Genomic DNA, 15,337 nt, shown 5'->3' on the forward strand with positions numbered 1-15,337 from the left:
AGCCCAATAGCCACTCAACAAATCTGTACTTTCACCACTTTTCTATTGGGTTATTTTTTACATTTAGATCCGTTTTTTAAAGATTACCTACTAATGATTTAGTTCAAAACGAGTGTCGTGGACTAGTCCCCATTGATCAACTGTCACAAAGAACAGTATATGGGGCAGCTTTAGCCAACATTGTTAATTTCCAGCTGTTCTCACCTACTAATGATGATGTCTAACTTGCTGTATTTCAATCATTAACAAACTGAACCTCCTCCTTCCTGCCGCTAGGGGTCTGTGGGGGTGTCACATGGATGTATAATAAGAGGGTGTCGCCCCCCACCCCCCTGATGTAAATCCAGCTCCACGTGGTTCTGGTCCCGGGTAAAAGGCCCGCGGAGAGGCCGGCAGAGAGAGAGCATTCCCGGATCTGCACCATGTCTCTGTACCGAAACTCCGCCTGGTTCCTGAAGGGGCTCACCGAGTTCACCAGGTAGGAAAAAGGCTTCATTAAAGTATGTAAAAAAGGTCTTGAAAAGCCTGTAATATTGAGTTTTATGGTTGTTATCATTAGGTACAATTACTTTTTGAAAGGCAGCATGAAAACTATAATAAATTGAGTTTAAATATGTTCTATCCTCACTGGTTTATGTGTGAAGAAACATTGTATTTATTATTATTCTACAAATATAAGTACAGTATACTTCAAGTTCAAGCAACTCAAATATTGAAAGCAAGTTAAGGAATAGGCTATTCTTTTTTAATTTGTTAGGTTTATTTCAACTAACTTATAGCCTACAACTCAAACAGACTTATATTACACATACTAATAGGTTATTACTGTTTAAATAGACAAACCAAAGCAAACTACAATAAGTTATGTATACCTTAATATTAGTTATTTTGTATAATTCTCATTACAGAAAAGAAAAAAAAGTCTTATTATATTGTTCATAAAAATGTGATTATTGAGGCGTGATGACTGAAGATGTTTCCTCGTGATTTATTTGTATTTCTGATACTAAATAAAATCAACATCACAGGCACCAATGTATGCAAAACCCCGCCTAAACTGTCCAATCTCACAAAGGAGAGTTACCGGCATGATAAGTTGCTGGAAATATTTGTCACTTCAGTAAATCAACGACAAAATATGTTACATTTGATATTTTCTTTAAAGGAAAAATTCCAGCTTCTTAAATGTGAACATTTGCTGCTTGTCTTTGTTTTATTTCAGATTACATAAAACAAGGTTTTTTTGGACTGTTGCTTGAACATAACAAGACATTGAGCTCTTAAACTGACATCTTTCATTTATGTCTGATATTTAACAGACTAAATGATTATTAGAAGTTATTATAATAGTTTCAGCCTTAACACTAATATCAAATATGGTCAGTAAACTAGCTGTGGATCAATTTAGAAAGTTTGTGAATGGTTTGAAACGTTGCATTTAAAAACTGCACACTTGTCCTCTCTGACCTGAACACACACACACACACACACACACACACACACACACACACACACACACACACACACACACACACACACACCCAAAGCAAACCACCATAATGTGTAAGTAAATAAATTATCAAACGAGAACATTTTGTAGTTGTTTAATTCATTCAAACTGTAGGGATGTAAACTCATCTGAATAACTCGACACCTTAGGGTAGCATGCAAAGCTAAATATCAGTATTAAAATGTTGATTTAGCATCGATTTTGCAAGAGGATACAGGCAAAAACTCACCCTTAAGTGAATGTAATCTTACTGCTAAAGAATGTAAGTAAGGGTTATGTTAAGACGCATTTATCTGTATATGTTTTTACATCCCATTGAGACATGCCTATCATAAAAAGTCATACAAGTTTGGAAAGATTTCCACATACTTATTTGGTTTAACTTTAGAAATTATGGGCTGCTCCTTTTTAGGCAACCACTAAGGCAAAAATAAATAATTTAATCAAATATTTTCCTCCAAAGAAGTAGCCAATGAGGGCAAATTGGCCATTTTTACCCCACATTGTGAACGTCCGTGGAGTGATGCTTATATGAGGTCATGTAGGGTCAAAGGTTATGTAAGGACTGGATCTTTGAAAAGGGATTATAGTATAACTCCATGTTTCTACTGCATGGTAGTTGATGATTCAAGACTTCAGAAAACAACTGCAGCGCATCTTTGAATATTACAAATGAATGTAATAATCACATTTCCAGTGACTCAGCAGGAGCCGTGTTCGACTACAAAGTCAGTTTACAACCTCAAAAGATTGTATCAGTCTCCTATCTGATCCATTTCTTCCCCGCGGAGCCTTTTCCTCATGGGTTCACAACAGGACCAGCTGTGTGAAGAGGTGCTTTTGTGATTGTTTCCCCGCTCCCCTTTGTTCTGTGTTATCTTTTAACACAGAGTAACCCGCTCTGACCCCACTAATCGCTCGCTGCATGACACCAGCGAACAGAGCGGCATTTAGTTCCCTTTATTCCAACAATGGCATCCAGGACAATGAGGGCAATTGAAGTCCTCACACACACACACACACACACACACACACACACACACACACACACACACACACACACACACACAGACAAACACACACACACACAGTAACAGACACACACACACACACACACACACACACACACAGACAAACACACACACACACACACAGATCTCACCCCAAACCGCCTCTGATGCCAGGCACGCTCTCATCTTCATTGTGTCTGTTTACAGTACGTACAGTAAGCCAACACTGACCCTCTCTGACCTGAACACACACACACACACACACACACACACACACACACACACACACACACACACACACACACACACACACGATGAAAATCCTTTATTGAGATATCCTGATTGGAATCTAATTTGATATTTACAAGTGTTTATAAACTCAAATGTCCCAGAAAAGACTATGAAATATCTTGAAAGGGATTGCATTTGAAGATTTTGAATGACTATAAAAACACTATATTGAGATGTTAAATGACCTTTACTATACCTAATCTCATGAATCTCAAACTACAAACCTCGTCGTGTCGTCCCTCGTGCTGCAGAGATTCAAAGTGTGCGCACTAAGCATGTTTGCAGACCTGAATACAATGCAGTAAATGTGGGTTTTTTTTCTCCTGCAGGAGCGCCTTCCTGTCGGCCTCCAAGAGCTTCGTGGAGAAGGACCTGGAGGCGTCTTTAGCCGGACGTTCCTTCATGATAACGGGAGCTAACAGCGGCATCGGGAAAGCCACCGCCATGAACATCGCTAAGAAAGGTTAGCTAATAATGCAACTCTCACTACTTTTAAATCCAGAATGAAGACTTTTCTTTTTGCCATCTATTCACATCTGTCTTTTCATTGTCAACTAATATCCATCACCTAGTTTCCATCTCCATTACCTTCAGTCACATGCTTTTATCACATGGCAATACTCATAATGTTGTATAATGTTTTTATAATTGTTATGCTATGACGTTTGTATAAGCTAATAATGCTAATCCAATAGCTGCAGGATTATTGCTGTTTTGACTTTGTATCTTCACGGTTGATTGCACTTATTAAAAAGTTGCCTTACTAGCAAAGACCATGTCAAAAAGGCAGTTGCATTATTTGACTTTATAATGATAAATTAGATCCAAAATCTATGATGAATAATGAATGGAAGGTATTAATATTTCCGTCTCTGCACAGGAGGAACGATCCACATGGTCTGCAGGAACAAGGACAAGGCCGAAGAGGCGAGGGCCGAAATCGTCAAAGAGACGGGAAATAAAGTACAGAATGACTCACTGATCCACAGACGTTTAAAAAAACACGGGGACAGACAACCTTCAAAATGTCCACTTGACTGTCCATTAACAGGTTCCAGCATAATCACAATTTAAAACCCATAAAACTTTATAAAAACAGCCAAACATTACAAAAACAGACTTCATTCTTTACAGCAGCGGTTCCCAACCTGTGGGCCGTGGCCCCCTAGTGGTCCGCGAAAGGCATTGCAAGTGGGCCGCCAAATAACACTACAGTCCTTGACAGCGGTCTGTACTACTGGATTTCCAATGTGTCACATGTTCTGAATTGACCAATCAAAATCGAGTATTCAACTAAACCGTGTAATAAAAATGTCTGTTTGTTACTGATGGCCAGCTCCTTTTCTAATTAAAATAAAAAGTACTCTGAGAACTTTATTTAGCCTCCATATTGTTTGTGGTTGAATGTGGGCAGCGAACATTTTTTAGATTCTTAAGTGGGCCCTGAGTTGAAAAAGGTTGGGAACTGCTGCTTTACAGTGTATTTACTCTGATGCATCATCGCATATCAAATCAAATGTCTTACCCTTTGCCGTTATGTTTCTATGGAGAACACAGCACTTCTTATGATGTAATATAATAATAATCTATTATATATATTATAGTATCTATTATTACGAAAATGACAATCCTTCATAATGAATACTTGAAGTTTTGGCGTTCTACGTAGATTTAAGTGTTTAATAGTTTTGTAATGTTACCTTTTGAATGCAGTATTTTAATACTTCTACACTGTGTTATTAATACTTCTACTAAATATAAATCTAACCCCCTGTGATGATGTCTTTCAGGAGGTGTTCGTCCACATCCTGGACCTTTCTGAGACTAAGAAGGTCTGGGAGTTTGCCGAGGGATTCAAGAGAAAATATAAGACCCTCAACGTACTGGTGAGAGACATGAAGTACATATTACTATATTTGGAAGAATATATTGTAATGTGATTCAGATGTAGGTGACCTTAGGGCGGAAGATATTGTTAAGACCCACTCTTTTAACGTGGCTTCTAATTGAATTTGATTTATTGTTTAGTTCAGTCCTGTGTTTATTGATCTATGTGTTGTTCTGTTTATGGATTAGAAGGGCAGGGGCTTGTTTTCTTTTGTTTGTTTTTCTGGTTTATGAAGCATTTTGTGTAGCTGTTGGATATAGAAATAACTATATATATTTAAAGATAGGTTGATTGGTTGGTTGGTTGGTTGGTTGGTTGGTTGGATGATTGGTCGGTCGGTCGGTAGTTGGGATGGTTGGTTGGTTGGATGATTGGTTGGTCGGTTGGTCGGTCGGTCGGTCGGTCGGTCGGTCGGTCGGTCGGTCGATTGATTGATTGATTGATTGGATGATGGGTTGGTTGGTTGGTTGGTTGGTTGGTTGGTTGGTTGGTTGGTTGGTTGGTTGGTTGGTTGGTTGGTCGGTTAGATGGTTGGTTAGATGGTTGGTTGGTTGGTTGGTTGGTTGGTTGATTGGTTGATTGGTTGGTTAGATGATTGGTTGGTTGGTTGGTTGGTTGACTGATTGATTGGTTGGTCGGTTGGTTGGTTGACTGATTGATTGGTTGGTCGGTTGGTTGGTTGACTGATTGGTTGGTTGGTGGATTGACTGATAGATTGATTGATTGGTTGGTTGTTCAGTAAACATTCAGACAGTTGACTTCAGTTTTTTCAAAATTAATTTCTTTTAAATGTTCTGTTCTCATCTCTGCAGATAAATAACGCAGGCGCCATCCTGAGTGAGAGGGAGGTGAACACTGAGGGTCTGGAGAAGAGTTTCGCGACCAATGTCCTCGGTGAGTGAAAGCTCTAGAAATAAGTGTGAAGAGATGCAGATAAAAATGATGAATAAAGTGTTTTTTTGTCCACTAAAGGTTTACCCGCCCACCAAGAGTCCCATTCCTCTGCTGGAGAAAAAAGCAGATACTAGAGATATTTTTAAGGGTAGAAAAACAAAACAGATTGTTAATAAAGTGTTTTTTGTCCATTAGGGGTTTACATTCTCACCAAGAGTCTGATTCCTCTCCTGGAGAAGAGCCCAGACCCCAGAGTGGTGAGTCTGAGAGACGCCTCACTGAAGTTGTGGACGCTTGTTGTTTCTAATCTTTTAAACAGCTCAGAGATTCTACATTTTGAGCCTCTGGTGGTACAATATGTCCTTCCAAATATACTAATATGTACTTTAAAGAGTCCTCTCCTGCTGATGTTCAGGTGTATATCAGTATGTATTGTCTCTACTTTAAAGAGTCCTCTCCTGCTGATGTTCAGGTGTATATCAGTATGTAGTGTCTCTACTTTAAAGAGTCCTCTCCTGCTGATGTTCAGGTGTATATCAGTATGTAGTGTTCAGGTGTATATCAGTATGTAGTGTCTTTAAAGAGTCCTCTCTGGTGAATATTTAATGGTTTATTTCTGGTGCGAGACATGCACATAAAAAAAGTACAATTTGAAACCAGAGGTACAGATCTTACATTTGGTGTTATAGAAATAATGATTTTGTGGTGTAATGGCCATGCGATCAAGTTATACGTTTAACTTGATCGCATGACGTAAAAAGCTTGTCAAAATGTATGCCATATGCAATAAAACACATGATTGAAAAATCACTAAATAACAAAATGTTTACAATTTTATAGTCACAGTACTGTAGTTTGATCTATAACATTTAATATAGATTTATTATGTAAAGTATTAATCTGCAAGGAAACAACTATTACGATGAGTTAATTGGAATAAAGTATAATATTTCTATTAAAGGTGGGGTAGGTAAGTTGGAGAAACCGGCTCGAGATACACGTTTTGTTATATTCCATGGAATGCTCTTAACATCCCGATAGCAATGAATATCTGAAGTGCTTTGACAAAAAATCCATAAAAATATATCATCTGTGGAAGCCGTAATACTGTAAAAAGCACGACCAATCATCTGAGCCGGCCCGGCTAAAATAACTGGATGGCCTACCTGCCTGTCAGCCTTCCATCTGTGCACAAACTTATCTCGTGCCCTCATTGGTCATGTGCGCGTTCGTGTGTGTTGGAGGAGGGGCTCTGTAAGGAAGTGGGAGATTTTTTCTGGCTGTGTATTTTCAAATTCTAGCGATCTCGAGCCGGTTTCTCAAACTTACCTACCCCACCTTTAAATAGAAAGAATACAACAATAGAAATGCTTAAAAAATGTATTAAAATACACTAGTTAAAAAGTCGTACTGATTTATGTCCACCCACAATGCATAGACGTAATAAGAATGTAGGATTGTATATGATGTCCTTCTGATTTAAGTCTTCTCTCGGTGTGTGTTCAGATCACGGTGTCTTCGGGGGGGATGTTGGTGCAGAAGCTGAGGACAGGAAACCTTCAGTCAGAGAGAGGACGCTTCGACGGAACCATGGTGTACGCCCAGCACAAAGTAAAAACACTCATCTATTTATCTGACTTCAAAGATACTGCGTGAAGAGCATGAAACCAATATGTTGGCAAATGAAAGTTAGTCTGAAAACATCAGAGCCTCTGTAGTAGCGTTACAGTGTTAACAGACACTGACAAACTCTGTGTGTGTGTGTGTGTGTGTGTGTGTGTGTGTGTGTGTGTGTGTGTGTTGCAGAGGCAGCAGGTGGTGATGACGGAGCAGCTGGCAAAGACTCACACTAACATCCACTTCTCTGTCATGCACCCAGGCTGGGTGGACACACCAGGTAGGTAACACACACACACACACACACACACACACACACACACACACACACACACACACACACACACACACACACACACACACACACACACACACACACACACACACACACACACACACACACACACACACACACACACACACACACACACACACACACACACACACACACACACGTTGTCAGATTGTTTTTATAAGATTTAAACCACATTTCGACCAAACACTTTTTAGATCTTCTTGGTTTTTTCTCAGAAATATCTTTATTAGATTTTTTTAAAGACAACAACAAACATCAACACATTACACATTTACCCCTTACCCAGTCCCAAACCGACCTGAACAATATGTGCAAGGATATGACATATCTGGAGTACAAAACAAAAAAGACAGTAGCTGGAAGTCTAGGACAATAGACAGAGTCATGGAAAAGGGATCTTCTTGGTTTTAATCATCAACTATAAAAACTGTCTGTCTTTGTGTCTGTCTGTGTCTGTCTGTCTGTATATGTCTGTCTGTCTGTCTGTGTGTGTGTGTCTGTCTGTGTGTGTCTGTCTGTCTGTCTGTGTGTGTGTGTGTGTGTGTGTCTGTCTGTCTGTGTGTATATGTCTGTCTGTCTGTGTGTGTGTGTGTCTGTCTGTGTGTGTGTGTGTCTGTCTGTGTGTCTGTCTGTCTGTCTGTGTGTGTCAGCGGTGGCCAATGCTATGCCAGATTTCCACCGCTCGATGAAGGAGAGCCTCCGGGCCCCTGAGCAGGGCGCAGACACCGTGGTGTGGCTCTCCGTCTCTGAGGCCGCCGTCAAGAACCCCAGCGGACGCTTCTACCAGGGTGAGATCTCACCTTTAATTTACCTGCTTATATAAATAAAAAGGTGTTTTTTCTCTTACCTTCACTGCCAACTAAGGTGAAACCGTGAGGAGGAAAGTCTTGATGAAAGGAATGTAATGTGGGTTGAGTTTAACAACAGCAAAACTAGATCATGAACGTGCTTTTGTGCTAAAAACGAACTATTAAGAAGAAGTGTGAAACTATCCTGAAGCGTTTTAACAGTAATATTTTTAGTGGACAGTCATTTGTATGTCTGTCCATACATTCAGATTCAACCTCACATGTTGTGTTGAAGTTTGTAGCAGTAGCAGCAGATGTTTCAATAAAGTTTGCTGTTTTTAAACGCAGCACCTATTTGCTTCTATTCATCATGACTTTCTACATTTCTTAACTCAATAAACGCTATCGTCTGAATCTCGTGTGTGTGTGTGTGTGTGTGTGTGTGTGTGTGTGTGTGTGTGTGTGTGTGTGTGTGTTTGGCCTATGTCCATTGCAGCTGGATCAGGCTGCTATTGGTGCCAGCACACACACACACACAAACAACATATCAGCGCTGACTTCTCGTAGATATCCATTATACTCCATCATCAGAAGAACCGTTTGTGTGTGTGTTCACAGACCGGAAGATGGTGTCCGCCCACCTCCCTCTGGCCTGGACCCGCTGCTCGGCCCTGGAGGAGCAGAAGTTAGTGTCCCTGCTGGAGGACATGGCCAAAACCTTCCAGCCCCACTGAGGGAGGAGACCCCCCCCGCCGACACACACACACACACACTAACCCCAAACACCCCCCTGATGATGTAGGGAATAAATCTGGGTCCATGTTATCCATAATATGTGCAGAGGTAACACTAACGGAGGCTAAAATGCGTCAAATATGAAGATGAACTGTGAAACTCTGCCTGACAACGGATTAAAACGGATGAAAGCACATATTTAATAAGATGAATGCCTAATTTGCACATTTTAACATTGTACTTCAGAAAACTGGTAATACAAAAAGTAATCGTCTTAATGTACGTAATCAACTGTGAAAGTTTCATAGTGATATCTATTTGTTTAAAATATTACCCTATTCACCTGTAGTGTCTCCCTTGCTGATGGTGAACACACACACACATACACACACACACATACACTACTGTGACTTTAATAAAGTTGTCAATCAGATGGGAATCTGATGGGACCAAAGTCACTCTCACTGCATTAATAATTCACACCACCAGCTCATGAAATGTGTATTTAATATATCTGTGTGTAACTTGTGTATTTGCTATATTGCAGGTCAGCCGCTTCTGTTGACATGTGCAATAAACCCTCTGTATTTATGTCTCAATAATATCTGCACAGCACCTTTACAAAGCATTTACTGACTGAGTATATCCTGTAAATGCCCGTGTGAATAAATCAATTAAATGACTGAGTGTCTTGTGTCTCATTGCTGAGTTTTTTTAAGGAGCCCTATTGTGCTTTTGGGGGTTTTCCCTTTCCTGTAGTGCAAATGTAAATGGCCTGCAAAGGCTAAAATCCATTTGATTCCTTTACATACTGATATACACCTGAACATCAGCAGGAAAGGACTCTTTAAAGTAGAGACACTACATACTGATATACACCTGAACATCAGCAGGAGAGGACTCTTTAAAGTAGAGACACTACATACTGATATACACCTGAACATCAGCAGGGGAGGACTCTTTAAAGTAGAGACACAACACACTGATATACACCTGAACATCAGCAGGAGAGGACTCTTTAAAGTAGAGACACTACATACTGATATACACCTGAACATCAGCAGGAGAGGACTCTTTAAAGTAGAGACACTACATACTGATATACACCTGAACATCAGCAGGAGAGGACTCTTTAAAGTAGAGACACTACATACTGATATACACCTGAACATCAGCAGGGGAGGACTCTTTAAAGTAGGAGACACAACACACTGATATACACCTGAACATCAGCAGGAGAGGACTCTTTAAAGTAGAGACACTACATACTGATATACACCTGAACATCAGCAGGAGAGGACTCTTTAAAGTAGAGACACTACATACTGATATACACCTGAACATCAGCAGGAGAGGACTCTTTAAAGTAGAGACACTACATACTGATATACACCTGAACATCAGCAGGAGAGGACTCTTTAAAGTAGAGACACTACATACTGATATACACCTGAACATCAGCAGGAGAGGACTCTTTAAAGTAGAGACACTACATACTGATATACACCTGAACATCAGCAGGAGAGGACTCTTTAAAGTAGAGACACAACACACTGATATACACCTGAACATCAGCAGGAGAGGACTCTTTAAAGTAGAGACACTACATACTGATATACACCTGAACATCAGCAGGAGAGGACTCTTTAAAGTAGAGACACTACATACTGATATACACCTGAACATCAGCAGGAGAGGACTCTTTAAAGTAGAGACAATACACACTGATATACACCTGAAAATGAGCAGAAAGAGTCAGAATATTTTTATTAAACATCATTTATTTTCTCTCCGCCACAGACAGACTTTCGTCAGTACTGTGTTGTCAACAAAAGTATTAAAAAAAATACAGTTGTTCTTTTTTTTGGAGATACATTAACAAGAGCAAGTGTCTTTTTACAAGCATCGAAGTTGAAACGAACAGAATAAAATGTACAGAGTTTGAGATTATGGACCTTGTTGTGGACGTGGCCTTTCTTTAACACGAAGGCCGTACAAATCGAGTGTTTGATGAATTAAACATGACAAAAACAAAATGGAGGGAATAAATCTTGCTTCCTTCCTGCTCCCGTTTCATTAGCTGTTAATCCTGCCGTCCATCTGCTGCGGAGTTCAGCCTTTTATCTAAAAAATGATCTGTTACAGGACGTGATGAGAGGTAATGAACGAGGAAGATAGGAGAGACTAATCTCCTCCTGATGAACGGCAGCCTGACGTTAACCCTGTAGATCCAGATGTGGATATGAGTGTTTATGAAGTTATTTAACGCTTGATAATACTTAGGGTTAGACTGAGGTCACTTTGGCATTGTTGATTTGTTTTCTAATATAACGGGGTTCAGCAAATTTAAAGGGACAATAGGGATCTTTTATAGTGGGAGTGATGTTTTCTCACCTGTTTTTATGACTTAACCCTCCTGTTGTGTTTGGGTCAAATCTGACCGATTTACTACTTTCATCAATCATAACTTTTTTGTTTTAGATTGGATTGCATTAAGGCTTTATGATATCCTTCACAGTAGACTTTTGAACATATACAATTGCTGATCACCACTTTCATTGAGTTTTGGATGATTTAGTCAACTTTGTAACACCATGGTGTTCCCGGTCCCCCATAAAGAAAAGGAATTAGTAACCATCCGGAGCTCACACACACACACACACACACACACACACACACACACACACACACACACACACACACACACACACACACACACACACACACACACACACACACCACACCACACCACACACACACCACACACACACCACACACACACACACACACACACACACACACACACACACACACACACACACACACCACACACACTACACACACACACACACACACACACACACACACACACACCACACACACACCAATTTGATACATTTCCCGCTCTTATGTGCCCATCCCCCCACATGGATCACACCTGGCACACGCAATACATGTTCAGTGTCTATTCTTTGTATATTTACTGCAGTCTTTCATGTATACCAGTAGTCTGATACAATATGTACAGTTTGAAAGGGTGTTAAATGAAATTTGGTGATGATTAATGGTTTTTGTGTTAATGTAATAGCAGTTAAAACAGGACCGGTCAAATGTGACCGTGAACACCAAAGTAAGGGGGGGGACGAAGACAATAGGAGGGTTAAAAGCAATTGTTTAGATAGAAAACATGTACAGTAAGACACTAAGAAAAATAATCCGTATAAATGAAATCCGTATAAATGTCGTATTTCTTATTTTTCTCGCTTGGCCAAACATTTGTGGATGAAAACGACAAAAAGGACTGAAATGGTTGAAATTGTTGAAAATATGACCACTCGGTCTAAACCCCAAGTATTATTTAGTTGAATCTAAACGTCATAAAGTCGGGTCTGGATGATGGGAAATTGTTCATATTGTGTTCATGTTGGGATGCGAACCACTGCGGGATTCATGTGCTTCATTAACGAGAGAGTTCTTCAACAGAAAGAAAAGGAAACCACCATTCACAATAATAGATAAATACTTTACTACAAATATAAATACACACCACATGATCAAAAACCTGGAATGTGACTACATGTACATTTTTCAAATCAACATTTTAATGCTATGTTTTCCCCCCCCCCACTTACAATAAGGCAAGCGTTAGTCTAACGTTAGGAGATACTAGTAGCCGTTATTTACAGGGACGCTACATGGAAATCCAGCTATTACCCACATCCCAAAAATCTGAATTTACAAAAAGAAAAAGGGGTTTAATTTGACGACAAAAAGACCACGAGTTGTGCAATTCAGTGCAGAGCGTTAGAAAGTAAAGATGGGAGGAAACACAAAGCTTTATGAGAGTGAAGGAGTGGAAGCGTTGATTTAAAAAAGGCTGTGTGTGTGTGTGTGTGTGTGTGTGTGTGTGTGTGTGTGTGTGTGTGTGTGTGTGTGTGTGTGTGTGTGTGTGTGTGTCCTCTCTTAAGGCTTTCTGAAGGAACACCCTGATGAGAAGTTAGTGCTACAAAAAGTTTAGTGCCTTTTTATTGGGGCAGAAAATCGGAGTTTGCACCAAAAAAACGTGCAATATTTATGTATTATTTTTAAATGAACAGATGAAAATGTTTCTTACGGAGGCCATGTGACATCTACCTAAGAAATGTAAGGTTTATAAACACATTTATAACACTGTATGATTATAGGTAGTGATATTCATAATGCTAAATAACAATTATAAGCATTTTAAAATGACTTATGAAATGACTTGCAGGTCACTCACCGACTTCTTTTGTGTATTATAATCCCCATAGTTGTAATATATTATAATCCTTTTTTAATATCACTGATATAAAAAGGCATAATAATGTGATAAGTTGTTTTTTGTATGCTTTAAGTAAATAAATAATACATTTCAGTTACTGTTGCATTAAAAGCATGTTCATAAGATTTAGTGAAGCTTTGTAAGAGGCTTTTTGAATTGTTTTTAAGACATTTCAAAGCATTACAGACCTTTAAACAGTCATTTTAAACCTTATAAATACATTAAAATGTCGTGTGAATGGATTATATAAGTGGCTTTCATGTAAAGTGTTAGGGTATTATGATACTTTAGCTTATAAGTCATTATAAAATGCTTTTTTAATGTGTTGTAATCGTTATAAACCAGTATGAATGTGCTTTTTCCATGCTGTAAGTTGATTAAAACGCATTATAAGTATATTTGTTATGCGTTGTAGATATAGAAAGTGGCACACATTGTTTCAAAGAGGTGCTGATGCGGTTTCACCTTGATAAAAGTTGCAGTAAAGCGGAAAATAATAACTTAAAAAGTCACACTGCTCAAACGTTGAATTGTAATTCGACTCGGGCCGCTGCAGCGTTCATTTCCCACGCCTCTCTTCGAAGAGCAAACATCTGACGAGTAAATCTAATTTCTGCAGCAGTGTATGAAGACATTCCCATTATATATTTATAAAGAGAGAGAGGCTGTAACTTTGATTTCCTTTCCTTTCCTCCACTGAGTGATTACACATTAATAATGTTTACATGAAGACAACCCACTGATGTAAAACCTCCTGAGTGATTTAAGGCCAACGAGTGAAAGGAAACGCGAGAAAAGCTGATTATTTTTGATCAGCGAGAAGCAGCCGTTTACTATACACATGAGGCGGGGCTATGTACACATGATCATGTTGATTTGTTTACACTGAGTAATATGCAGTTAGTGGGCCACAGTAATGAGCAAGCTAGTGTATGTGTTCGCCATTTAGTGATCTTTACAGTGCAAGGGTAAAAAAAAAAAACTGTCAGAAGAAGCATCGGAAATATTAATATAATGTAAACACTAATATCAATACCATTCCTCCCATAGGAGAAAGATTACGATGCATGCACACACACAAGTACACACACACACACACACACGTACAAACACACACACACGCGCACAAACACTCACACCATTGTGCTTCGGGTTAGAGCAAAAAGTCCAAAATGTGTCACACTCGCTGTCGTGTAGGACCGAACATGTGTGAAATTAGGAGTTTGAGAAGCTTTAGGAATGTGTAGGGCTATACACACACACACAGACTCACTTACAGTCACACACACACACACTTACAGTCACACACACACACACACACCACGAGCGTGCCTGGGTGCAGCTACAGGCTCCTGGGGCTGATGTTGCTGTACAGAGGGGTTTCCATGACACTGGCAGAGTGGGCGGGGCTTGGTGGGGTTTTGTTGGCCAATCAGCGCGAAGAGAAGCCTGTTGCTAGGCTACAGCCAACCACCTGCGTCACATCCCAGATCTGTGGAGACAACAGCCAATACAGTTCAATAAATTATTATTATTTTTGTTTGTTTTCCAGTTATCTTTAAGAACTTTTTATTGATTAAATAAATAAATAAAACAACGATTATTTTCACTGAGGATGAATCTGTAGATTTGTTTTCTCCAGATGAAATCATATGGTCTATCAAATAACAGAAAAGTGAAAATACCCATGAAAATGTACTTTGCAACAAAGAAAAGGATATCTACAGATTTGAGAGGCGGAAATCTGAGCATTTCTTAAATACTTAAAACTTCTTAGTAAAAAACCCTGATTTAAAAACATTTACATATTTGATTAATGTGGATGTTGTCAGACTGAATACATGCATGAATTATCCGATATATTTTTATATTATACAATATAATAAGAACAGCTGTTGACCTTAACGATGCGGTCGCTCCCACACGTCACCATCAGGCCTCTGGAGGGGTCCATGTCCATGTGGGCGATGTTGTGCTTCCCTCGT

At 39.4% G+C, this 15,337-nt stretch overlaps 2 protein-coding genes across 2 annotated transcripts in view; one reads left to right on the forward strand and one right to left on the reverse strand.

Annotated features, from left to right (window-relative positions):
* The first annotated feature begins 375 nt into the window (after positions 1-375).
* Positions 376-9,732, forward strand: LOC117475907 (DHRS-12_like_SDR_c-like domain-containing protein). Its single transcript, XM_034122254.1, has 10 exons — positions 376-478; positions 3,141-3,274; positions 3,692-3,774; positions 4,602-4,697; positions 5,512-5,593; positions 5,789-5,850; positions 7,100-7,204; positions 7,400-7,490; positions 8,177-8,314; positions 8,933-9,732. Exons 1-10 carry the CDS (start codon positions 423-425, stop codon positions 9,046-9,048), a joined length of 963 nt encoding a protein of 320 aa, XP_033978145.1. The 5' UTR covers positions 376-422; the 3' UTR covers positions 9,049-9,732.
* Positions 9,733-12,551: 2,819 nt separating this feature from the next.
* The window catches only part of wdfy1 (WD repeat and FYVE domain containing 1), a gene marked incomplete in the record, with an annotated part of 22,309 nt that continues 19,523 nt past the window's right edge, over positions 12,552-15,337 (reverse strand). The window contains 2 exon segments of the mRNA XM_034122251.1: positions 12,552-14,844; positions 15,253-15,332. Coding sequence (XP_033978142.1) covers positions 14,785-14,844; positions 15,253-15,332 — 140 coding nt within the window.

This window comes from Trematomus bernacchii, unplaced genomic scaffold (genome assembly GCF_902827165.1).
Source record: "Trematomus bernacchii unplaced genomic scaffold, fTreBer1.1, whole genome shotgun sequence".
In the NCBI taxonomy this organism is placed as follows: domain Eukaryota; kingdom Metazoa; phylum Chordata; class Actinopteri; order Perciformes; family Nototheniidae; genus Trematomus; species Trematomus bernacchii.

Excerpts from the sequence above, each read along its gene's own strand:
- LOC117475907 (XM_034122254.1), top strand. The coding sequence starts at position 423 with ATGTCTCTGTACCGAAACTCCGCCTGGTTCCTGAAGGGGCTCACCGAG. Across the intron at positions 3,775-4,601 it reads TCAAAGAGACGGGAAATAAA|GAGGTGTTCGTCCACATCCT; the intron begins GTACAGAATGAC and ends GATGTCTTTCAG. Across the intron at positions 5,594-5,788 it reads TTTCGCGACCAATGTCCTCG|GGGTTTACATTCTCACCAAG; the intron begins GTGAGTGAAAGC and ends TTTGTCCATTAG.